The sequence below is a fragment of the Sciurus carolinensis genome, chromosome 3, assembly GCF_902686445.1.
Source record: "Sciurus carolinensis chromosome 3, mSciCar1.2, whole genome shotgun sequence".
Taxonomy (NCBI): Eukaryota; Metazoa; Chordata; class Mammalia; order Rodentia; family Sciuridae; genus Sciurus; species Sciurus carolinensis.
The window spans coordinates 139256679-139283367 of NC_062215.1; the positions used below are offsets into that span (position 1 = coordinate 139256679).

Sequence of the window (26689 nt, forward strand, 5' to 3'; positions counted from 1 at the left end):
ATCTCATTTGAATGCATTCCTACAGAAGTAAACCTGTTCACCCATTTCTCACATTTCCACTGTTATTCCTTTTCTCATCACTGCTCAGCACAGATACTGCTAACTTCTTGCTTTATTATTAGCAAAAGCTTTTTAATAGTGTCATATTTAGTTGCTGTTGTTTATGGAACTACTTAAAATCAAGTGATTATTTGTATTTAAATGCTTGATAGTTTTTGCAGTAGATCTGTCTTTGGTCTAGTTCCCATATTATTGATTTTCTTGGAACCAATATGTCTATTGGGATTTTTAGAAAACTAGATACTCATCTCTTCTGTATTGATCACATATTCATCTGTTGGGGATTTTGGCAAAATAATTTTAACCAACTTTGAAACTTAAGCCAGTTCAATGTTAATTTTTTTGGATCCATCTCTTCCCAGGTGGGTGGTGAATAAAAGTCAATTTCCTCTACATTCAGGAGTTTAAGAGTTGTGTGTAAGGCCCACTTAAATTAAATTTTTTTTTCCAAATATGGATGTAGTTAGAAGTAAAAATTTTTAGAAAATATTACAGTCCCCCCCACCCACCCCTTCCCCCAGTAAGGCAGAAAAAAAGCTGGGCATGGTGATATATGCGTATAAACCCAGCACTCAGGGACTGAGGCAGGAAGATCACTTGAGGCCAGGCCTTTGAGACTTGCCTGAGCAACATAGTGACACCCCGTCTCAAAACAGACAAACAAACATGAATAAATAAATGTGAAGAATATTGGATATTTGCAGGTGAGGTGGAGAGGTTTCATGTAGTTGGTCAGTGGGTGAAGGGTTAAAGCATAGAATTAGAACCATGCAGATAATTTGAGTAGTTATCATCCAGAAGCCCTGTATGAAGATTTCCTGTTTCCTAAACGAGTCAGGGACATGGACTTTGGATGCTGCCCTTGACTCGGTGCTATCATTTTAAACTATAGTCTTTTTATTCTGGTAATCCTGTGCGTGTCTGTTTGCACACTGAAGATTTTCCTAGATTTGTTAATAGTTTTGAATGTTACACTTGTAAGTAAATCAATGGAAATTTTCTGGGAAATTGTCTTTGCTGTACTTATAAGGGGGCTTCCATATTGCAAGGGAAATCCATCCATCCTCCACCATCTCCCCTTCCTCCCCAAAGAAGAGCTCTGTGTGCATGGATTGTAGTCATATCAGTTGCATTATTTGTCTTGACTAATTATTCTATCCCCTCATATTTATAATCAGCTGGAGGCAGCTTAACTGTTTTCCAGTTGATACAATAAGAATGACTAGCTTTGAAAAGTCAGACTAAGGGGACCCTAAAAAATAAATGATACCCAAGCAAAAGTTAATACTGTGATGTCCTTCCTCTCTTATTATTGAACTTGAACTTTTCATTTCCTGGTAGTCAAAGCAAAAAGGGAAATATGATCAGTTACAAAGTTATTTTTGCATATGAGATCAAAGTGCACTGTTTGCTCAAGAGAAACATAACTTTCCTTGCCAGTTAAGTTTGAAAGAGAGCTCTCTTATGGGACTTAGAATATGAAGGGTGTCTTCATGAGCAACATCTCCCAAAACTTCCCTGCAGAAAATACTGCATTTTATATATCAGCTTCTTACATCACCAAGTGAATCAGAGGATATAACACCAAAGTACAGTTTAGGAAAAAGCAAGTCTATAAGAAGTTCAAGTCCGTGGATGTCAACCTTTACTGCTCATTAGAACCACTGAAGAATTCCCTCAGAAGCTCAGGGTTGTGGGAAGGGGGACAGGCATGAGGACCAGCTAATTCCAGGATACATCGAAGGATGACACCCATTGGCACAAGCACCTGGCTTATTGATGGCTTGACTTGATTGAAGAATACAAGGATCAGAAAATTGTAGTTTTTCCTTCTGGTACCTTCTAATTCTGAGGCTTTTCTAATTTTTTTTTCCTCATAATTGGGCTTGGATTAAAAGGAGTCTGCAGATCATTGGAAGTTATATTCTGTGGTAAGGGCCTATAGGACACATATTCTGTTGCTAATAAAAGACCCTTAATTTTATTTATTTATTTTTGAGATGGAGCTTATATTAGCCAGGCTGGCCTCAAACTCCTGAGCTTAAGTGATCCTTCTGCTCCAAACCTCCTAAGTACCTGGGTCTACAGGTGTGCACTACCATGCCTTTCTCAGGTCTAAAACACAAAGAGTAATGACTGCTGAGCTGTGATCATTTTATGACAGTTTTGGAAGCTGCAAAGAAGGCTTTTTTGAAATCGATGACCTCTTATGTCTGTAGGGATGTGGGTCATAAGGCATATAACAAATACAGGGTTCTCTAGACTGGAACTGGTTGATGGTGGTAATCTAGTAGCTATTTAGGCATAATGGCGGTTGCCCCTCTTTGGGCCTGGGGAGCTATCGCAGAGACTGTTTTCTCAATCAGTAGATATTTGAAGTATGCATAATTAAAGAGAGCAATTGTGTGTTTCTTTTTTATTATTAAGCAGCAAGGTTAGAACCATTGGCAGTGTCATTGTAGGAGTTAAATTCCCTTGTTGACTTTTCATGAAAATTGAAGGGAAGTCTTTCTTTAATAAGTATTCAGTTCTGAAACCCCCAGGGATAACGTGTTTTCCCCCCAAATCTCTGCAGATTTTCTCCCTTATTACTAAGCCTACTATTGGCATATAGAAAACTCTAGAGAGGGTCCTCTGGTACATGCTGGGACATATCACTAAATTGATTAGATTCAGCAGCATATCAGATCTCAGTGGCAGAAGGACTCAGGGGTAAGGAGTTGAGGGTTGTCATTGCAGCTTTTCTAGCATCTCAGGGATTCAGATTATAAAGATTTTATGTGTTGAAGTCTTTGAAAATTGATTCTCTATCCAAAAATTTTGAGTACTCCACTCTGCAAGTCCCATTAATTTTCTTGGTGCAAAAACATCTCTTCAAAACATGTGGAACACTGAAACTCCAATCCTTCTTCAACAGAAAATCATTCTTTTGCTGGGGAGAGGTGGAAGGGGACTGTGATGGGCAACTCTTGAGAGGACCTGATGGAGAGATACCCTTGAACCTGAACCTCGTTTTCATCTGCATGTCCCCTCTTGTACTGGACATGGTTCCTAGTAGATTATAGGTACTTGAAAAATATCGGCTACAGAACTCATGAAGAAAATTAGAATAAAAGTAATCTTTCGCTCAAGGGGAACCTGGAGAAGTGACTGCGTTTTTTTGGAGATAAGAGGGCATATCAGCTGGGAACTGTAGGAAGGGTAGCAATAAGATACTGTCAGCAGCCAGCTATGAAGGTGACTCTAATGGCCTTTGCCCACTTGTTCAAGAATCAGCAAGGTCCTAGAATGTCACTAGTACAAATGTAACTGTACTTTGACCACTTTTAAAATGTGGGTTTTATGTGACTTTTGGCCCCTGTCTTCAAATAGAATTTATGTAAACTAGCATTAGGGAGAATTGCCAGATCTTAAAAAATTTACCTAAATAAAGAATTTAGCTGGAGAGCTTAAAATCAAGACAGTTTTTAAAAACTTTCTTCTTTTGAGTATTTTAAACCTGTAGAGCTCTTTCTTTCTAAACATATGAATGTGCACCTACCATATGTAAATAATATTTCCTTGAATTTCTCCTTTATTTGGTTATTTATAAAATAACCAAAATTGGTAAACAAACATGGACTTTGAAAATGTCATATATTAATTCGATGGATTTTTTTTTCATGAATAGTAGAAAGGACAATGTTAGGATTCATTTAAGCAGTTTATTCTGATCATGTGTCAGGCACCATGCAAGACTCTTGGATAGAACATTGTAATTCCTTTGCTCAAGGAACAGAAACTAACAAAAAAAAATGTGTGCCATAGTTAATAACACTGCATACTAAAACTGTAATAGATCAAGGGTACAGGACAGGGACTCCCAGAGTGAGGTGACAGGCAGGAAGTTCCAGGGAGATGAGCTGGGAAAGATGGCCAGCTGGTTCTGGCAGGGTTCTGCTTGCTTTGTAGTCTTTATACACAGGGTGGGAAATGAAGCTTCTTACGGTAGGCTTCTGTCTGAGGGCAGCTTGCCTGATATCGACCTTCCTGGGTAACCAGAAATGGGTCTGGATATACCAAAAGGCAGTTTTCTTATTGAAGACGTAAGCTTGCATTTGAGCTTACATCCTGTAATGAATACATGGACAGGTTCTATGCATAGCTTCCAGGACCCCGGGTCCCTCTCCAAAGAGCCACTAGGGGTTAGGCAACTCATCTAATGTCTGTCCCCTACGCTAGTAGGGTAGTTGCTTGTTCAGGCTTTTCTTTATTCTAAAATTCTTAGTCTTGGTTTAAATGGTTAGGTAGTTTCTCAAAGTTTGGTTGTCTTTATGGCCAGGGTCTTTGGCCCTATAAAATGTGTAGTAATAAAAGTCACTGTCTACTTCTAGATTCAAATTCTTTTTTCTCTCAAATATGTATGCACTCTAAATGTGTTATTTCTACACATTAGTTTTCTTGTAGTTACTTTGCAGTCATATTCATATGACTTAAAAAACCTTCAAGTGGATAATTTGACTGCTTCGAATTTGGATTCATTTTGGAGCTGTACTTGCTACATGAAGGACCCATGCTGGAGTTCTTTGAAACCCTTTGTATTCATAGCACTTGCTGTGTATTGGCATTCAGTCTTGCCCTAGCAGTAGTGTGACTTCAAGCATCTTTGTTTACCAACCATCCCCTGCTGTAAGTTCCAGCCAGGCTCTGCCAGAGAGTGCTGGAGAACCAGGGAAACTTGGAAGACCTCTTGGTGTTTTAGGGTAACTCCAGAAAGGAAGCAGAGAAGGGCAAGGAAGGGGACCTACAGGCAGAGTTGTATATAATGCTTTTGACTTAATCATTTCTAGGTGGCCACTTTGAAGCCATTTTAGCTTAAACAACAACAACAACAACAACTTAAAAAGCAGCAACCAAATAATGTACAGAACAGAGCTGGCATCTTGAGCTTCCATTACCTTAGTGTTAAAGCCCCTCCCCTAGCATGGGGACGAGGACACTGGTGTAAGGGAGGGAATGGAAGTGAGAACCCCCTGCAAGAGGAGGATTCTCCTCTTGCAGAAGGAGAAGCCATCCTATGGTCCTACATTCACCACACTGGTTCCTCTTGGAGAAAACTGTCAGTCACACTAAGCCAGGAGGCTGCTCATTCTCTAAGAGGACTTCTTTTTGATAGTCTGAATTGCAATCCTCTGATTTTTTTTTTCCCCTCAAGTAACTGATTTTCTTTTTAGAAAACATACATGGATTTGGCTCTGTCATTATTAAACTTCTTTCTTTCCTATTTGGAAACCTAGAGGAAGGAGTTCTACATTTTTGGTCTGTGTCTGGAATTTGCAATTCATATTTGAATAGGTGTATAGTAAACTGTGGGTGTGGGGGAAGGGAGGCTCTGGGCCACCTTAGGATCCCTGCAGTCCAGTCCAGACTGCCTAGGAAAGCCTCAGACGTGCTGCTAACACTTCTTGCTGTGCCTAAGCAAAACAAATACTTTCCACATAACATCAGAGTGCTCCTTAGAACTGTAGCTTTGGGGGGACAGAACTAATGCAACCTTGCTTTCAGTTCTAACACATTTTGTTGCAGAAGTCCCTAAAAGCCGGAAATTAAATCTGGCCACAGCGAAGAATGGAGGAAGAGTCATGGCAATGAAAGCAAAGCCAGTGTATTCTGACAGCATTGTTTCCAGTTGGCTTGGGTATAGGAAACCCCAGTAAGAGATTACTGAAGGCCAGAATTGAGGAACTCATCTAAGTCAACAACAGAGCTGGTGATGGGGGGAAGGGGTAGATTTGAAAGGTATTAGTTGCCTGGAAGAAAGAAGAAAAACAAAATTTTAATTTTAAAAAAATGTTGTTTTCTCTTCACCGTTTTTCTTTCATGCTTTTGGGTCAGTTTGTTACTTTCAGCAAGCCAATGACTTGCCTTCACATAATTAAATTATTACCTAGTTAGATCACAGTCATGAGTTCAAACTGCCACTGGAGTCTATAGAGGTAATATCCTTTGTATGCCTTTGCCTGACAAATATTTCCAGAATGTTTCCTCCTTTGCAGTGTTATGATGTGAATTTAGCTGTTGACCAGGAAGACTTGGCATTGTTCTTATTATTTTTTCCTATTCATTTTTCTTTTTCTGCAAAAATGTATGCAAACCCAGACACAGTGTTGTAGACACAGTGGTCTCTATTTATGTATGTACATGCATGTATCTATTTATTCAGGCAGCTCTTTAATATTAGTTGATGTAATTGAATTTTTGGAGCCACTCTATGAAACGACTGCTGATCTGGTTCTCCCAAATGTTAAAAGATTTGTGATCTTGATTTTATAAGATAAACCCATAAGTTTAGCCCCTACTGGCCCCTTGGTCTTTTATTGAGTCCCTGCTGCATTTCAGGCACCGTACAGTGAACTCTATACCCATCTCTTACACAGTCTCACGAGGCTTTAAACCAAAGTTTTAAGTTGATAACCTTTTACTCCTGCAGTCCCTTTCCTTTGTGCATTGTTTTTGTTTTTTAACCAAAGCGTAAGTACTTGGATTTTGAGTTTAAATGTATCTCTACCCCATGTCTTTGTGATACTCTCCACCAGATCTCTTTCACCTTCACCTCTTTAGTACCTGGCAGCACATCAGGTCTGAAACTCAGTGCTTCGTGCCCTGGATGGCCATCCTGTGTCCTGTCCTACTGAGATGAAGCTGTGAGGCCTGCGTCATTGTATCCTATATACCTGGCAGGTGCTCCAGGCTATCAGTTAGACCAGGTACAGCAGTTTACATGTGGATATTGTAAACTGCGAAGTTCACTTTACTGGACAAGCTAACTATTTGAGACGTGGATGTGAAGTACCTTAGAATGTGTATTTCAAAGTTAGAGTTAAAGACACTGTTAAACCAAAATTCTTGAGGTCAAAGGATCTCTGAAATTACAGAGTTTATTGAGCCATTACAGATTCTAGCCAGAAAAGGATCCACCCTGGGATGAGTTTCCACAGCTACCAAAAGCCAGGCTAGTAGTGGTTGGAGGTGTCTACTGGACCCAGAAGCCAAGAACATTTTTATAATGAGAATTCAGGGAAGGGAAGCATAAATTGTTTGCATTGAGCCTACCCTGGCTGTAGATAAGAGGGGTGGAGTAATGCAAATCAGGGAACATTTTGGGGTGGAGGACAGTCCATTAGGAGAGGTACTCATTCCTTCCAGATTGGTTAGGGTTGTAAGCAGGACATACTGATACCTGGTGGTCCGTCCGCCTGGGATTTGAGTCAAGGTTTCAACATACATTCAGGAATGTGGAGTAGTTTTTTTGTTGGTTTGAATCTCAGTCATTAACTAATTTACTTCCCTTATCTCTCTTCCTCTCTATCCTCTGGCCCTTTGGACATAGCAGAATTTTTCTATAATCAACACATAAATTGACATATGAGGTGGCGCTGGTTTAGGCTTTAGGTCAGTAGGGAATATTGGTGAAAAAGAATAGCATTTTGAGAACTTGAAATCATTCTTTGCACTTTTATGAGTACATCTTTAAGTTCAACACTGTCTTATGGGTGATTAGAAAGTGTTTTAGAATCACTTCTGCTGGGATAAGTGTTTCCAGGATTTAGGTGCCTGTAATAAAGTCATAAAAATTGACTCTTAAATTAATTGAAATGAGACATTTTGAAAAAAGAAAAAAGTTTTGAACTATTTGTGTTGTATTTACCTTGAGCTCAAAAAGGTGTTCTTGTAGTCTCTGCAATTATTTTAATGAGAGTTGGGTAATAAAAGGTGATTGCTAGAATTCTTTTGTTGGAAGAGATACTAAAAATACCTTGAGGCCTTACTGAGTTTGAACTAAAAATCCCAATTGTCTCTTTGTTCTTTTCCCAGATCAGGTGTTGGGTTAATTTTTGTACAGGGGAAATAACCTAATTTCCTGTGTTCACTGCTTCCTCCCAACCTCTGTCCTCACATATGCTTTGGAGGTTAAGTTTTTATAGTTTTCTGTGACGTATTTTTCTCAGTATAAGTAATTTTTTTTTCCCCTTTTATGAATGTCTTCAGGAGTTTGCTGATGTGTTTATTACCTTCTCCCACCTCCCTTTCTTGGGGGACTTGAGTGTCTTTCCTGTTAGATCATAAACTTCTCGAGACAGATTTTCTCTATTGTGGTCCTCAGAGCCCTGCAGGTGAGTCCTGCCTCTTCCCTCATTGGTGTGGTGAGTACCCTGGGAGCCCTGCCTTTGTGAATGAGTTGGCTGCCCCGCCTCCACACCCTCCCACCCTCCTTAAGGGTTTGTCTGGGCAATGGGCACATTTGTGAGATAGGTCCTACAGTGCAAGGACTGATGAAGACATGGAGTTGGTCTTCATTTTGACCTCTTGCCAAGCCCAGCAGGACACTGCCAGTGTAAAGGGCTTTTCCTCAGTGTTGGTTTGTTCTAGCTGAGGGCATTTCTAGGTACTGTTTTCTCTGAAGCAGTTGAAGTTTTCAGCAGGAAGCCCTCAGCAGCACAAGGTTTATTAAGTTGATTCCAAAGAGCAGCTTCCAGGGCCTGAAGACAGATGTTTCCTCCTTATTTCTTTCATATCTTAAACCCAGTTCTTTCCTTCCTGGGAAAAACTTAGTCTCTCTAAACTTCTTATCTGCTTCCTAGTGGCTGTCTCTAGTACCTGGCTTTTGCAGTCCAGCCCCCAGCTCAGTCCACCTCTATGTCAGTCCTGCAGAAGGAGAGCCATTTATTCTGATGGTGATTCTCAGCCAGTCTGTTGGGTCTGGGCAAATGAAGGGGTCTCCATTATGATTTTGATAATGGTCTGACCTGTGGGGCCTCAAGAATTTGGATATGCCCCTGAGCTTCTTCATCGTGAGAAGATTACACATAAAATTTATAAAAATCTCAAAAGAAGACGACACCTTAAGGTCTGAATTGTTTTCTGCAACTATCTTGTGAACTATTGGAAACAAAGAGTTTTTTCTTATTTAATCTAGTGCTGAAGTAAAAAGAGTTTCTTGTCCAATTATATAGGATTTCTATTTTTCCTTGAAACATTATAACATGTTATATGTTTAACAGTGCTTTTTACATACAGAGAACATTTGTTGTGATTTTGTCCTCTTAGTGGTTACATTTGATTGTCAAGATTAAAATACATTTTTGAGTGACCCAATAAAAAATAATGAGAGGGGGCGTTCCAAGATGGCGGCTAGAGGGAGACTGCACCCCCAGTCGCTCCAGAACCCAGGAGTTAAGAAGGGGAGGCATTGAGAGACTCGGACTGAAGTGGAGCCACGGGTGAGTCTGCCCACTGGGTAAAGCTCGGCCCGGGTGGCAGGCCCAGATAGAGGTGGCTTATCGGAGCCGGGCAGGGCAGCTAGAGTCATCCACAGGCAGCCCTGCGCACTCCGGCGGTGGGCCCCGCCCACACAGCCAGCTTCTCCAGGTTCTCGGAACGGAACTGGCCCGCTAGTGAGAGCCTGTCTGAACAGAGCAGGCTCCGAGTCCCGGAGCCGCTGCAGTGCAGTGTACTCCTGCAAAGAACCAGCAGAGAGCCTCGATCTGCAATCAACCTCAGGGATAAGGGCAGGGCAGCCGGAGACCTCTTCAGGCGGCTCTGCCCACTCCGGCTGCGGGCTCTCTTCACGGGGAGATCCAAGATGGCGGCCTAGAGGGAGACTGCACCCCCGGTCGCTCCAGAACCCAGGAGCTAAGAGGGGGAGGCACAGAGAGACTCGGACTGAAATAGAGCCACGGGTGAGTCTGCCCACTGGGTAAAGCTCAGCCCGGGTGGCAGGCCCAGATAGAGGTGGCTTAGCAGAGCCGGGCAGGGCAGCTTGAGTCTTCCCAAGGTAGTCTTCCACACTCCGGCAGTGGGCTCTTCCCACACGGCCAGCTGCACGGTGCAGGCCCACAGTGAGAGCATTTCCGCACAGAGCCAGTTCCAAAACGTGGAACCAGTAGGGGGCTAGGGGCAGTATTCTTCGAATGAGCTGCTTTATCAGATTCCTCCAAGACATCAGGCTACTGAAGGCTGGGAGGTGATACACTGGAAATCTACTGGGACACTATAAGCCAATAGTGGAAAACTGCAATATCTCAGGGTCCCACTGACAACTGACCATTATGAGAAAACAAGGGAAGAAAATGTCCCAAACAAACCTAGATACTACATCAATAAAACCCAATGACAGCACAGCAGAAGAAATGTCAGAAAGGGAGTTCAGAATGTACGTAATTAAAACGATCAGGGAAGCTAATGAGGAGATGAAAGAGCAAATGCAGGCATTGAAGGAGGAGATGAAAGAGCAAATGCAGGCATTAAGTGATCGCACCAATCAACAGTTAAAAGACCAAATACGGGAAGCAAGAGATCATTTCAATAAAGAGTTAGAGATATTGAAAAAAAACCAAACTGAAATCCTTGAAATGAAGGAAACAATAAACCAAGTTAAAAACTCCATAGAAAGCATAACCAATAGGATAGAACACCTGGAAGACAGAACCTCAGACATTGAAGACAAAATATTTAACCTTGAAAACAAAGTTGAACAAACAGAGAAGATGGTAAGAAATCATGAACAGAATCTCCAAGAACTATGGGATATCATGAAAAGGCCAAATTTGAGAATTATTGGGATTGAGGAAGGCTTAGAGAAACAAACCAAAGGAATGAACAATCTATTCAATGAAATAATAACAGAAAATTTCCCAAATCTGAAGAATGAAATGGAAAACCAAGTACAAGAGGCTTATAGAACTCCAAACATACAAAATTACAACAGACCCACACCAAGGCACATTATTATGAAAATACCTAACATACAAAATAAAGACAGAATTTTAAAGGCCGCGAGAGAAAAGAATCAAATTACATTCAGAGGGAAACCAATAAGAATATCAGCAGATTTTTCAATCCAGACCCTAAAAGCTAGAAGGGCCTGGAACAACATATACCAAGCCCTGAAAGAAAACGGATGCCAACCAAGAATCTTATACCCAGCAAAACTTACCTTCAAATTTGACGATGAAATAAGATCCTTCCATGATAAACAAAAGCTAAAGGAATTTACAAAAAGAAAGCCAGCATTACAGAACATTCTCAGCAAAATATTCCATGAGGAAGAGATGAAAAACAACGATGCAAATCAGCAACAGGAGGCGCTAGCCTAAAGGAATAGCCAAATAAAGGAGAAACCAAATCATGTCAAAAACAAATATGAGTCAATTGACTGGGAATACAAATCATATCACAATAATAACCCTGAATGTTAATGGCCTGAATTCATCAATCAAAAGACACAGACTGGCAGATTGGATTAAAAAGAAAAATCCAACAATATGCTGCCTGCAAGAGACTCACCTCATAGAAAGAGACACCCATAGACTAAAGGTGAAAGGATGGGGAAAAACATACCATGCACACGGACACAGCAAAAAAGCTGGAGTATCCATCCTCATTTCAGATAATGTGGACTTCAAACCAAAACTAGTCAGAAGGGATAAAGAAGGACATTACATGCTGCTTAAGGGAAGCATAAATCAGCAAGACATAACAATCATAAATATCTATGCCCCGAACATTGGCTCATCCACGTACGTCAAACAAATCCTTCTCAATTCCAGAAATCAAATAGACCACAACACAATAATACTAGGCGATTTTAACACACCTCTCTCACCACTGGATAGATCGTCCAAACAAAAATTGAATAAAGAAACTATAGATCTCAACAACACAATCAGCAATTTAGACTTAACGGACATATATAGAATATACCATCCAACAAAGAATGAATACACTTTCTTCTCAGCAGCACATGGATCCTTCTCTAAAATAGACCATATTTTATGCCACAAAGCTACTGTTAGTAAATACAAGAAGATAGAGATACTACCTTGTACTCTATCAGATCATAATGGATTGAAATTAGAAATAAATGACAGAATAAAAAACAGAAACTTCTCCAATACCTGGAGACTAAATAATACACTATTATATGATGAATGGATAACAGAAGACATCAGGAGGGAAATAAAAAAATTCTTAGAAGTAAACGAGAACAAAGACACATCATATCAAAATCTCTGGGACACTATGAAAGCAGTACTTAGAGGAAGATTTATTTCATGGGGTGCATTCAAAAAAAGAAGTAGATATCAACAAATAAATGAGTTAACACTACAGCTCAAAGCACTAGAAAAAGAAGAGCAGACCAATACCAAAAGTAGTAGAAGACAGGAAATAGTTAAAATCAGAGCCGAAATCAACGAAATCGAAACAAAAGAAACAATTGGAAAAATTAATAAAATAAATAGTTGGTTCTTTGAAAAAATAAATAAAATTGATAAACCCTTAGCCACACTAACAAAGAGAAAGAGGGAGAAAACTCAAATTACTAAAATTCGGAATGAACAAGGAAACATCACAACAGACACGAATGAAATACAAAACATAATTAGAAGCTATTTCGAAAATCTATACTCCAACAAAACAGAAAACCTTGAAGACATCAACAAATTTCTAGAGACATATGAACTACCTAAACTGAACGAGGAGGACATACACAACTTAAATAAACCAATTTCAAGCAATGAAATAGAAGAGGTCATCAAAAGCCTACCAACAAAGAAAAGTCCAGGACCAGATGGGTTCTCAGCCGAGTTCTACAAAACCTTTAAAGAAGAGCTCATTCCAATACTCCTCAAACTATTCCATGAAATAGAAGAGGAGGGAACCCTACCAAACTCGTTCTATGAAGCCAATATCACCCTGATACCTAAACCAGACAGAGACACATCAAGGAAAGAAAATTTCAGACCAATATCCTTAATGAACATCGATGCAAAAATTCTCAACAAAATTTTAGCAAATCGCATACAAATATATATTAAAAAGATAGTGCACCACGATCAAGTGGGTTTTATCCCAGGGATGCAAGGTTGGTTCAACATTCGGAAATCAATAAATGTCATTCACCATATCAACAGACTTAAAGTTAAGAATCACATGATTATTTCAATAGATGCAGAAAAAGCATTTGATAAAATACAGCATCCCTTCATGCTCAAAACACTAGAAAAAATTGGGGTAATGGGAACATTCCTAAACATTATAAAGGCCATCTACGCTAAGCCCATGGCTAATATCATTCTAAATGGTGAAAAACTGAAAGCGTTCCCCCTAAAAACTGGAACAAGGCAGGGATGCCCTCTTTCACCGCTTCTATTCAACATCGTCCTTGAGACTCTAGCCAGAGCAATCAGACAAACCAAAGAAATTAAAGGGATACGAATAGGAAAAGAAGAACTCAAACTATCCCTGTTCGCTGATGACATGATTATATATTTAGAGGAACCTGGAAATTCCACCAGAAAACTTTTAGAACTCATAAGTGAATTCAGTAAAGTAGCAGGTTACAAGATCAATGCTCATAAATCCAATGCATTTTTATACATAAGTGATGAATCTTCAGAAAGAGAAATTAGGAAAACTACCCCATTCACAATAGCATCGAAAAAAAATAAAATACTTGGGAATCAATCTCACAAAAGAGGTGAAAGACCTCTACAATGAGAACTACAGAACACTAAAGAAAGAAATTCAAGAAAACCTTAGAAGATGGAAAGATCTCCCATGTTCCTGGATAGGCAGAATTAATATCATCAAAATGGCTATACTACCTAAAGTTCTATACAGATTCAGTGCAATTCCAATTAAAATCCCAATGATGTACCTCGCAGAAATAGAGCAAGCAATTATGAAATTCATCTGGAAGAATAAAAAACCTAGAATAGCTAAAGCAATCCTCAGTAGCAAGAGCGAAGCAGGGGGTATTGCAATACCAGATCTTCAACTCTACTACAAAGCAATAGTAACAAAAACGGCATGGTATTGGTACCAAAATAGACAGGTAGATCAATGGTACAGAATAGAGGACATGGACACAAACCCAAATAAATACAATTTTCTCATACTAGACAAAGGTTCCAACAATATGCAGTGGAGAAAAGATAGCCTCTTCAACAAATGGTGCTGGGAAAACTGGAAAACTATATGCAATAGAATGAAACTAAACCCCTATCTCTCACCCTACACAAAACTCAACTCAAAATGGATCAAGGACCTCGGAATCAGACCAGAGACCCTGCATCTTATAGAAGAAACAGTAGGTCCAAATCTTCAACTTGTTGGCTCAGGATCAGATTTCCTTAACAGGACTCCCATAGCACAAGAAATAAAAGGAAGAATAAACAACTGGGATAGATTCAAACTAAAAAGCTTTCTCTCAGCAAAGGAAACTATCAGAAATGTGAAGAGAGAGCCTACAGAGTGGGAGAATATCTTTGCCAACCATACCTCAGATAGAGCGCTAATTTCCAGAATCTATAAAGAACTCAAAAAACTCTACACGAAGAATACAAATAATCCAATCAACAAATGGGCTAAGGAAATGAACAGACACTTCACAGAAGAAGATGTACAAGTAATCACCAGATATATGAAAAAATGTTCAACATCCCTAGTAATAAGGGAAATGCAAATCAAAACTACCCTAAGATTTCATCTCACCCCAATTAGAATGGCGATTATCAAGAATACAAGCAACAATAGGTGTTGGCGAGGATGTGGTGAAAAAGGAATACTCATACATTGCTGGTGGGGTTGCAAATTAGTGCAACCACTCTGGAAAGCAGTGTGGAGATTCCTCAGAAAGCTTGGAATGGAAACACCATTTGACCCAGCTATCCCACTCCTTGGCCTGTACCCAAAGGACTTAAAATCAGCATACTACAGAGATACAGCCACATCAATGTTCATTGCTGCTCAATTCACCATAGCCAGATTGTGGAACCAACCTAGATGCCCTTCAGTTGATGAATGGATAAAGAAACTGTGGCATATTTATACAATGGAATATTACTCCGCAATGAAGAATGATAAAATTATGGCATTTGTAGGCAAATGGTCGAAATTGGAGAATATCATGCTAAGTGAGATAAGCCAATCTCAAAAAACTAAAGGACGAATGATCTCGCTGATAAGCGGATGAGGACATATAATGGGGGGTGGGACGGGCTAGCATTAGGTTTAGGGTTAGGTTTAGAGTTAGGCTAAGGAGAGCAGTAAGAATGAAGGAAAGAAGGACTGTGTAGAGGGAAAAGAGGGGTGGGAGGGGTGGGAGGGGTGGGAGGGGTGGGGGGGAGGGGAAAAATATAATAAACATCATTACCCTATGTAAACGTAAAAAAAAAAAAAAAAAAAAAAATAATAATGAGAGACCTGTTATGCATGAAGTAGACCCAGCAGTCTATAATCAGACCTGGGGAAGGGCAGGTCTACTTTTTTTTTGTTTTCTTTTTAAATTCTTTTTAATTTTTAAATTTGTTTTAATGAGTTATACATGACAGAATGCACTTTGGCACATCATATATAATGGAGTATAATTTCTCATTTTTCTGGTCGTATAGTTATATATGTACATAGGGTAATAGTTTCTGATTCACTCTACTATCCTTCTCATCCCCCTACTCCCTCCCCTCCCTTCACTCACCTCTACCTAATCTAAAGTAACTCTATTCTTCCCTAGCCCTGCCCCACCCCCCATTGTGAATTAGCATCCACATGTCAGAGGAAACATTCCCATTTCAGTGTTTTGGGATTGGCTTATTTTGCTAGTATGATATTCTCAAAAGCAGTCAGTTGTAAAGAAGAAACTTTTTGTGCCTGTTTATCATGTCCTGTTTTAAAGCCTGACTTTTGAACTATTATTTGATGCTTCACTATTGTCATTCCAGAACAGATGTCATCTTAAATGATTCATCCCAATGATGTAATTTCTATTTGTAGCCAATAGAAACAGGGCATTTCCAGCTCTGTAGCCAAAACAAAGCAATGGGACTACTTCTGTTTAGAATATGAAAGTTTTTATGAACTTAGAAATTAAATGTTCATAAAATATTCCTAGGAAGTTATAGATTATTTTTAAGATAAGCTTTACCTGCACTTGCTGTTATATGTCATAGTATAGCTTCATTTTTATTTTGGAATGGCAAATAGGAATTTGTTTTTAGTTTAGATGTATAAAAGAAAAGTACAGGGGGCTGGAGATATAGCTCAGTTGGTAGAGTGCTTGCCTTGCAAGCACAAGGCCCTGGGTTCAAATCCCAAGCACTGCAAAAAAAGAAAAAAGATAAGAAAAGTACAGTGTTCACTGACCCCTCAATGTTTTGCATGGTATACTTTAAGTGTGGCTTTTAAAGGTAGCACACACTTGACTCTTATTTTTAACAGCTATTGTAACATGCTGTGCCTTTTGGTTGGGAGTATTTTGTCCATTAACATTTAATGTAATTATTCATGTGGTAGGTTTAGTTTACCATTTAATTATTTTCTGATTGCCCCCTCTGTTTTTTCTTCCTTTCTTCCTGCCCTGTTTTGGCTTATTGTTATTTTTTATTTCATAATTTCACATACTTCCCCCCATTATTTTGGCTGTATAGCTTTGTGTTATTATTTTAGTGGTTGTTTAGGGACTGCACTGGACATCCTTAACTTTTCAAAATCCATATACAGTAAATATTGTATCATTTTATGTAAAATGTAGAAATGGTTCCAACTGATTGTCGGTCCATAAACCATTCATTTCCCCCCAATTTCAAGAATGTTTTCACATTCTTTCCTTTTTACTTCATAATGTATGTTTTGCCTATTTACTTTGAAAGGGCTTCCTTTTGTTCTCTCTCTTCTCTTGCTTTGAAGCTTGGGTAGTTAGGAATGCTTATCAGTGTTGCAGCCTCAAGGAGATATTGTATTGTATAAAATAAGTTAATTTACTGTTGCTTGTACTGGAATCAGACAAGAGCACAGTTAAACTTTCCAGGAGTAAAAATGCAAATAACCATAAAAACTTACTTCCCCTGTAGTTTTCCCTTAAGATATGATAGGATGCATGTCTGGAGGAAGGGCAGAACACTGATTTAACAAGGTAATATTTTAAAGGTAGGCAAGCATTTCTGAATAAAACAGTTTGAGACCGTTGCAGATACAAAGATTTTGACAAAATGTTTTACCAGTAAGGCCAACATGGTGACTTGTCTTAAAAAACAAGATAGAAAAATTCCTCCAGGTTCTTCCTTTTCCTTCTCTTCTGTGTCCTTCTTGTGGACTACATCAGCCCTTGATTAAGTTCAATATGAGGTTAGAGTTGTAGAGCACATGGAGATTAGGCATTTTTTAAAAACAATTTTTGGGTTACTTAGTTTAGAAACACTTAGTGTTTGGGACTGATCCAGAACTAGAAAGGAAAAGAAATAGTTGAGATTTATACCTCTCAATTGTAGGTTAGAATTTTGAGACGGAGTTGTTTCAGGAGAATTGAATTCAGGAGGGAAGTTTCCTTGGTGTGATTCGAAAATGTACCAGGATTCAGGATTGAATGAAAGGGAGTGCCATTTTTGAAGACCTCTAAAGAAAATTACTTGAAATACGAAGATAGAGATAAGGTATTGAAGTTCAGGAGTTGCCTGAGACAAATTTTATTCTGGTCAGTGTACTGTGAACCAAGTAAAAGTCCTAAGAATGGACGAGCATGCTTTGAAGAATGAATTCTCAGCTCATCAGGGAAAAGCTGGAGAGGCTGAACCATAGGGCAGGGCCTGGGAGGGCAGAAGCTTTAGGTAGTGGTGGTAATATATTGGGTTTCACAGGCATTTTTTTAGTCTTACACTTTTAGTGAGCAAACTTAGAAAGGAAATGGCAGGGTGGGGAGCATGGAGTTTTGGAAAAGAAGCCCTGCCATTGCCCCTGATGAGCATGAAAACAGAAGCACTGTGATTAAATAAGATGGAAGAGGAAGTACGCACCAGCTGGACACTGTTGAACGTGCAACCCAGCATTCCACCCTGACGGAACATAACAGATGAGCCCCAAACCTCAGTGATAGATACAGCTGTTTGGAAACTTGCAGTGAACATACTTGGTGCTGGGATCCTTGATGCTCCATGAACAGCCGGGTAGCTGCTCTGGAAGCGAAAGGGGAGCTGCCTGTAAATGTCGGGCTGGCCCTATTGTTCTTGGAGCTCAACTAGAGGGCAGAAGAAGCTGGTACATGTTCTTGATGTGGTGGGTCAGACACCATGCTCACCCCCTTACGTTATCGTCATTGTATTATAATTAACCGTTCATTTCTGTGTGTGGTAAATAACAATGCTGACATGGTCACAAAATAATGAGAAGCATATGGGTCACAACTGGTTTTAACTAAAACTTCTCTAAAGATTTATTTAGGTTCCTTAATTATAGAGAGGTTTGGAGGACTGGCATGTGGTTTCAGTTTACAGTTATAAATGTTGGCCTTGGGGTTGGGTATGTGCTAATGTTGCCAGAAAGGAAGAGGAACGGGCTTGCGTTCCCTTCAGGGCCCTCCACTTGGTCTTTAAAAAAAAAAGACCTGTGTTTGTAGGCAGTAGGTGTGATGACATTTATACTGTACTTGAGGTGGGTGTGTCAGCAGCACAAGCAAACTTTTTCAGTGCTGAAATACTTTCATTGGTAAAGTGTCATGTCAGTTCAGTCATTGACTGTCTAGAGCCTTGAGCAATTAAATACCTTAACCTCTGTCTTATGTTAGATTATACTCTCCATTAGAGGAATCAGGCCCTGTCTTTAGGTTCAGGGATACATGGATAGAGTTCACCGTCTGTGTCCATGGATTCAGCCAATCTTAAGGATCAAAATTATTAGGAAAGAAAATTGCATCTGTACTGAATATATAGAGACTTTCTTGCCATGTTTCCCTAAACAATATAGTTTAACAACTGTTAGCATAGTATTTACATTGTTAGGTATTACACGTCTAAACTATGGAGTAGAATAAGCTTAGGTTATATGCAAATACTACATCATTTTACACACAGAACTTGAACATTTGCAGATTTTGTTATCCAGGGCGAGTGGGGTGGATGAGTGGGGAAAGGTGCTGGAAACAGTTCCCATGAATGACTACTTCTTTTTGGACAAACAAAAAAATAAGCTAGTTCAGCTTTGGTATTTTACTTTGCAGTAGATCCATGGAGGGTCATTTGGTGATCTCTTCTTGTGCGTGCACACGTGTGTATGTTAATGTGGTTATTCAGGTTTGAAGTCATTTTCCATTACTTTGGATGATGTATAAAGGTAAATTGTAGTCCCAGGAGGACTCTAATTCAAAGGCCTGAATTAAACAATCTATGATGAGTTCAGTAAATATGTATGATTGGAAAACTGCACTTGTGTTTGCCGAAGTGTGCTTTCCTGCATTGCTTGCCAAAGATGATAATGGAAGTGGCATTCTGAACTATTGTTTGGAAGTTGGAGGAGTGGGAGGGGAAGCAGGCTAGTAAGAGATATAAGCAAAGCTTTCCTTGCCTGCATGAAGGCCGTAGAAGAAATGAATTTCAGTGTTCACTGTTCTTCATGGAACTTCCTCCAGTGTTGACTTTGCCCCTGCTTGGAGGAAATCCACTCATTCATTCATTTGTATCTTGGTATTGATTACGATTTAGGCTAATGGTGCTGTGAATGGTACAAAGGTTAATTGATAGAAAGCCCCTGATCCACTAGAAGCTTCTCTTTCTGGTAGGGATAGAAGGATGGTTCCATAACTAAGTATGACACAAAAAGGTGCTCTGGTGTTCATTCTGGGCTTGATACTTTGAAAGCACCTTCATCCACTTCTGTTTGTCCTGCTAAAGTGGTTGATGTGTTAAGAAACAAGTTCAGCCAGGGAGAATGACTTGCTGGAGGTCATATAGGTGGGGAGGTACATACAGATCTGGGGCCCAGAGGTCACATCTACAATATTTTCTGCCTCCATTATGCACCTTTCCCTACTACCCGCCCCCCTTGTGCAGTGGTTCACAAAGGGGGATGCTTGCTTCTACCCTGGGAATCAAAGAATGCTAGAGAATACTGAGACCACTGAGCTGCCTTGGATCTCAAGCAGGACTTTCGTTTTATAGAGTATGGTTTGAAGGGCTTTGAGGGACAGAAGGAGATCGGGGGTACCCTGTTCAAATGAGCAAGCTAGAGTAACCTGTTGCTTGTAAAGACTTCCTTTGCCATTATACTCTTGATACTTCCCTTTCCTTTGATTGATACATTTATTCAGAAGTGTGTTTAGATTCTACTTATTTCATCCAAGGCCATAGACTTGTTGATGTGAAGGTTACAAAACAAGGCTGGGGGTGACTCTTTTAGGATCTTACTGAAGTCCAGCTGTAAAATAAAAGATATGCCAATAAATCATTGTACGAGGAGGAAAAATGTGGTTCCCAGTATTTCTGGGTTCAAGTTAGCAGGCACTCTCCTGAGAAAGGGATCATGGGCTTCCCCTGTTATCTCTCAGGATGATTTTTCCTTAAGATGCCTGGCATTTACTTTGCAGAGCTTTGTTGAATATTAAATTCAATTATGAATATAAGGATACCCCTTCTTCTTCTGGCACATTGGAGATACCCACTAGATATAATGCCTCCACATACCTTCAGAAGAAAAGTGGTGGGGAAAGCTGTATTCTAGTGGCCAAATCTGACCTCTCCCCGCGTCACTGTTCTTCGCTAGTGTTCCGTCCTCTCATGCTCCCCTGTCTCCCTATGATCCCACCCAAATGCAGAGATGCCCAGTGCCAGTGATGAAGATCTGGCATCCCTTCTGGCTCCTTTGTGCTAGTTTTGTTTTATGAGATTTAAAGTGATTAAGCACAGTGGACTTGGGAACAGTTAGTACATGGTAAATGTTGCTGTTGTTAGTTCTAATGACTGTCTAACCTTAACCTAACCACTCTCCTGTTGACCGTCCTGCAGTGTGGCTTCTGTCACCTCTGTTGTTCTTAATTTGGAATCTGCCTGTCTGTCTCACCAGCTCATCTCTCATCCCTCTACCTTATGCTCTGCCTTCCAGCGACATGGAACTGCTCATAAGCCCTCTCTCCTGCCTGTCTCCTTTATATCATCACATTGTTTATGCCTAGCTAATTCTTTTTTTTTTTTTTTTTTTTTCTTCTGCTACTGGGAATTGAACCCAGGGGAGCTTTTCCACTGAGCTATATGCCCAGTAGTTTTTTATTTTTTATTTTGAGGCAGGGTCTTGGTAAGTTTTCGAGGGTCTCTCTAAATTTCTGAGGCTGACCTCAAGCTTGCAATCCTCCTACCTCAGCCTCTGGAGTTGCTGATATTACAGGAGTGCACCACCATGCTGGGCACTGCTGATTAATTCTTTAGGACCACTTTTTTCCACCTCTTGAAGATTCTCTTTACTCCAGGTTCTATACCCTTGAGGTCCTTGTCTCATTTTACAGTTCTTTGCATGTCTTTACCTTTGGGCTCAGTGACTAGATATTTCCTCTTTATTATTTCTGTGCTTTTGACTGAGAACTCATAAAAGAGTCTGAATGTTGATTAATCTCCACATATCCAGCTTGTTCTTGATGCATAATAGACTTTCAGTAAGTGCTTTGTAACACATGAATTAAAGGAAGAACTTTATCTATTTTAAATTTATAATCATATTGCCAGAAGTATTTTTGAGTTAGCTAGGGGGATCAGAATTTATCTTATTAAATTTATCTTATTTTGAGGAGGGGTAGGTCAGCAGGAGGACTGGCCTGCTTCCTTGGTGAGGGTCCTTGTGTCATTGTGAAGTCAGGGCGAGGAACTGGGGAGCATGCGACCGGACAAGAACCACAGCAAATTCAATAGTGCCTGGTGGGTCTTAAAAGAGATTCCATTTATTGTAAATGTAGTAGTTTTATGATGGTAATCGAGACCAGAGATGATACCGGTGTTCTGAGGAGAGGTTTTCCCCACCCCCCTTGTTGAAAATTGAACACCTGAGAAACTCGGAGTCGAGAGCAAAAAGTTTTATTTAAAGGATAAAAGAGAGAGAGTCCTCCTTCAAGGAGGGGGGTCCAAAACTGGTGCCTGAGAGAGTGGAGGTATCCTGCCCCTTTTATAGATTTTAGATTTTCTTTGTTCTCATGCCCCCTCCTCCCATCCTGCCTACATGACCAAAGTGGGGAGTGATTCAAAGGTCCAGGAAGGAAGGGAGCCACTCAGGGGCTACCCATTAAGGACTCCTTGCAGGGAGGAATAATTCCCTGGAGGCAGGTAACCTTGGCAGCAGGTTGGAGGAGGGGGAAGTGCTTTGGAGGTACTCATATTTTATTTCTTTTTTAATCAACCTCCATCTTCCTGATCCAATCATTCATTACCTATACTGACTGTCCTTTTGCTCCCCCCCCCATTATGTTTCAACTCCTGTGTATTGGTCTAGTTTCCTCACTGTATTGAAACTCTAGTGTGTTGCCTGGAAAGTTCTCAACAGTATCCAGTTGTAGACATGGGATGTAATGTTTTCTCTTTGGTTCTCTGAATTACGTAGATTTTAATAAAAAGAGTCATCCATGTAGCATGGAGGGAGGGTAAATAAAGCCTACTCATAGGGTCCAATAAATCAGTGCCATTTTGATTAACAGAGAATGCTTGGGAAAGGGTAACATGGACCATAAAGGATGAATTTCTTGATTTGTTAAAAGAATTTGGAGGAAATAAAATGTGATGTCTCAGCATACTTTAAAGCATATCAGAGTGGCCCTTTAAAAAATCCAGAGTTATATCTGATAAAGCGTTCTAATGAGCTGAATTCTAAGGAGTTTTTTTCCATTCTCCCCTGCAGCTTCGCCCTGTCAGATGAAGCATACAGATCCCTCCGAGATCAAGATAAAGATCAATGTATTCTCATTACAGGGGAAAGTGGAGCAGGAAAAACAGGTGAGGCCACCACCAAACAACCTGACCTTCTTGGTGGAAGGTCAATGCTGTGCTGAAAGACGACAGCCGAGAGGGCAGGCAGGGCTGCCTCAGAAGACCATCCCCAGCCACTGGGAGTCTTGCTTTGCAGGAGGCTGTGGTGAGAGTAGGTTGTATTCTATGGGGAAGACTCGCTACAGCTTTCATCTACAGAAGCCAGATACCATTTGGGGTTCCAGCCAATGTGGGGGTCTGGTGCTGGATTCTGTTCCTTCTAACACAGTCTCTGGGTGTGTTAAGGCCTCACCTTTTCTCCAAGACCTCACAGCCTGTGTGATCTTACAGAGTTGATCCACTTCCCCAAGGAATGCCAAATTATTCTAGTTTGGAAAGGCCACAACCACACCTTATCTCTGTAATAAGTGAAGGAAGGCACCAGGAAAATGATTAATTTCACACACATACACACACACACACACACACACACACACACACACACATTTATATTTTAGACATCTGGTAACCTCTCCATAAAACAAACCCCCAAAGGAAGGGATTGTGTTTCTTTTCTTATGCTTTCATCTGATTTGTGACCTTGAGGGTGAAGGTGATTTTACTTAGGGTATTCGGCTATCTGGAAGACTTCAAAAGAGTTACCCTGTTTGACTCCATACTTGGAAAGGTTAAAATTACTATTGATGGAGCTGGTGAGGCAGTAGAGGAGGAGGCTGAGGAAGCGGGTATTTTCATAATGTTTATCTGAAAAAAATTTTTTCATTGTATAACTCAGAACCTCCTGATTGGTCATTTCTTTTAGTATGCAAAATTAGAATTTTAAATGTTTGTGGTTTGCATGTCTATTTAGTTATCAGACTTAAATATTGATCATTGATCAAGAGAAGAGAATTTGATATAGCTGGTCAGTCACCTGCTAAATCCATTCATAAGCTCTTAGATTTGTGCCTTGAAAGCCTCACTGCTTTGACATGGCTTTTCCTTCTCCATGGACTCTTTAGTCCATTTCCTATAGGAGTACCCCCTTCCTGTCTGCTGTGTACCTGAAAAATAGTGGTTAGGCAGGTGTCCAACTCTCTTTCTTGAGTGCTTGGAGATATGGTGCACTGTTACTTAGCAGGGTTATGCATGTTCTAGACTTTGGATGGACAGAATGGAGGGAAAGAGACTGGCGTGTAAAATTCTTAAGTAATAGAAAGCATGACATCCCGCAGTTGGAATAGATCCCGCATGAGACCCTCCTCATGGGACAACCAGATTCTTCCTTTTATAGTGACAGAGATCTCACCACTTTGTAAGGTGACTTACTGAATTTGTCAGGTTCATCTAAAAGTTCTTCTTCTCTTAGAGTTGAATCAAATTCTGCCTCTATCTGTTGGTCTTAACTCTGCCTTCTGGAACCTTCATAAATTATTCAGCTTTTTTTTCTTTAGACACTCATTTATTTTAAGTCAACCATCATAACGTCCTGGGGCTAAAAGTTCCATTTCTTCAAAAACTTCTCATGTGATATGCATTCATTTATTCAGAAAAAAAAATTACTAAGTATCTAATTGTTGAAAGGTGCTCTGTTAGGTACTGGTCATATGTTATTGAGCAGACACCATCCTGGCCCTTATCAAGTGTGCAGTCTAGTAACTGAGAGAAACAAGAGCTCTGTACTATACATACTTGTATGTAGGTATGCACATATATACACAAATTGCATACAAATTATAAGGAAAAGTGAAGGAAAAGTGCAGTGTGCTTATGAGAGCTAATGTTAAAGGAGATTTGGATCTTATTCGCAAATCCCTTATTGTCATGGCCATTTTGTTCTGGAAACCTCTAAATCTGTCAGTGTGCTTCTTAAAATGGCATACCAGGAAGTGAACAACAGCTTAGGTTTGGTCTCGGTTATGGTGGCACTGTCATCTGTCATTCTCTGGACCCTAGGCTTCTATTGATATAACACAGCTTATATTTTCATCAGGCAAGCTGTTGTAGGGTTTTTGCATGTAATATCTGCTCAGTCAAATCTTCTCTAACTAGTATGGATTGACAAAATTATTTTAAACCTATGTGTAGAATCTTATGCTTATTTTTACTCATTTTGGTCTATTGTTAGAATCTGTTAAGAAACTGACAGATTCTGATTCTGCCCCCTCCCTTAGGACCACTGTCATCTAGTAGCTGTCCCTGGAGGACTTCCCATGCACTGGGCATTGTGCTTTTTAGCCTGTTACACGTATGAGGTAAATATTTTGTCATCCCCATTTTATGATGGGTAAATTGAGACATGGAAAGGTTAAGTGATTTTTCTAAACTTATAAATAGTAAGTGAATGGGATGAGTTTTGAGTGGGAGTAGTATGGTCCTAGAGTCCCTGCTTTTATCAACTTTATTTTTCTCTTTTAAAGAAAATTATTAATGCATTATAGTTGTGCATAATAGTTGGGTTCATTTTGACATAATCATACGTGCATGGAATTTAATTTACTCCATTTCAGTCCCTGATGTCCCCTCTTTCCATTCTTTCCTCCCTCCTCCTATTCCTCTTCCTCTTCCTCTGCTCTACTGGTCTTCTATGTGTTTGTTTGTTTGTTTGTTTGTTTTAAATTGGTGTTTTGTAGGTGTACATGGAATTTACTGCAGTATATTTATATACATGCACATAGCATGATTTTGTCAAATTCATTCTACATTTCCTCTCCTTTCCTGTCTTTCCTCCCTTCCTCTTAGTCTAAGCTGCATCTTTGTGCCTTGAACCTGTTCTTTTTGAGTGCCTTACTACCATTACCTGTGTTGGTAGGTCTCCTTCCCCTAACCCACCTGTGTCTTTTAAGGAAGAGATTTTGTTTTGTCTCTCTCTATATAAATATAAACGATTGAGTAAATATCACCCCCAATCCAAGGAGCCAGCCTTCTGTCTTTATTTAAGTAACTAGAAAAAAAAAAATTGTGAACAGGACCAGACCAAAGAATGATCCTGCAAATTGCCCAGTCTCATTTAAAATATAGATCTCTTCTGGTCAGTTAATTGATTGTTTTGCTTAGCTCTGGGTATCTTCCTTTCTCTTTCTGTTGTGTATTCTTAGGTAGTCTCAGTTATTCCCTGGTTATGCTCATGTTTTCTGCATTTATGTTTCCACTCAGTGCTTCTTATCAGATCTCCCAACTGGTTTACCCAGTGCCTTCCTGACATCTCCACTTGAGCATCTCAGATACATCTCAAGCTGAGCAGATACAAAATGGAACTCTCGATTTCTGTCTTTACCCCCTTGCAACCAAACTTTGTGATTTCAATAAATGTGACCACCTTCCAACCTAATTATCAAACTAGAAATGTAATTCATCTCAATTTCTTCCTTTCCTGTATTTCACACATCAAACCCACTTTCCAGTCCTGTCATTTCTACATCTAAGCTATATCTCTTGCCAGACCATTTCTCCTATTCTTCGTGTCCTCATGGAGTCTAGTCCAAGCCACCTGCCGTTAACCCTCTTGAGAGCCATTGACAGCTGTATGTAATGGTTCTCTGTCTTTGTGCTCCTGCCTGCCCCCGGTCCCTTTTTACAGACAACAGTCATTGACTGTTCAGATCTCTTTTATACTTATAGGAACTTTAACAGGACACAAGCATCTTGGGAGAATCCTTTTACTCCTTCCCTTTCCCTGACCAGTTCCTTCCTGTGAAATGAATTTAATTCTTAGAAGCAGTAGAACTGTGTGTTTGTCTCCAGGTTGACCAAGGGAAATGGTGGCAGACCACACAAACTATTTAGAGCATGAATGTGTTTATGTTTTATTTTCTTGCTTTTGGACCAATATGAAAATGAGATCTACTCGGGTCACACTTTAAGTATTGTTTAATTGGACTGGG

At 39.9% G+C, this 26689-nt stretch overlaps 1 protein-coding gene across 4 annotated transcripts in view; it reads left to right on the forward strand.

The window, feature by feature from the left end:
• Positions 1–26689, forward strand: part of Myo1b (myosin IB) — a 179262-nt gene that overhangs the window by 66714 nt on the left and 85859 nt on the right. For all 4 annotated transcript variants that reach the window (XM_047543729.1, XM_047543731.1, XM_047543732.1 and 1 more), the window contains exon 4: positions 22738–22832. In XM_047543729.1, the coding sequence (XP_047399685.1) occupies positions 22738–22832 (95 nt within the window). The remainder of the gene's footprint in view (positions 1–22737; positions 22833–26689) is intronic.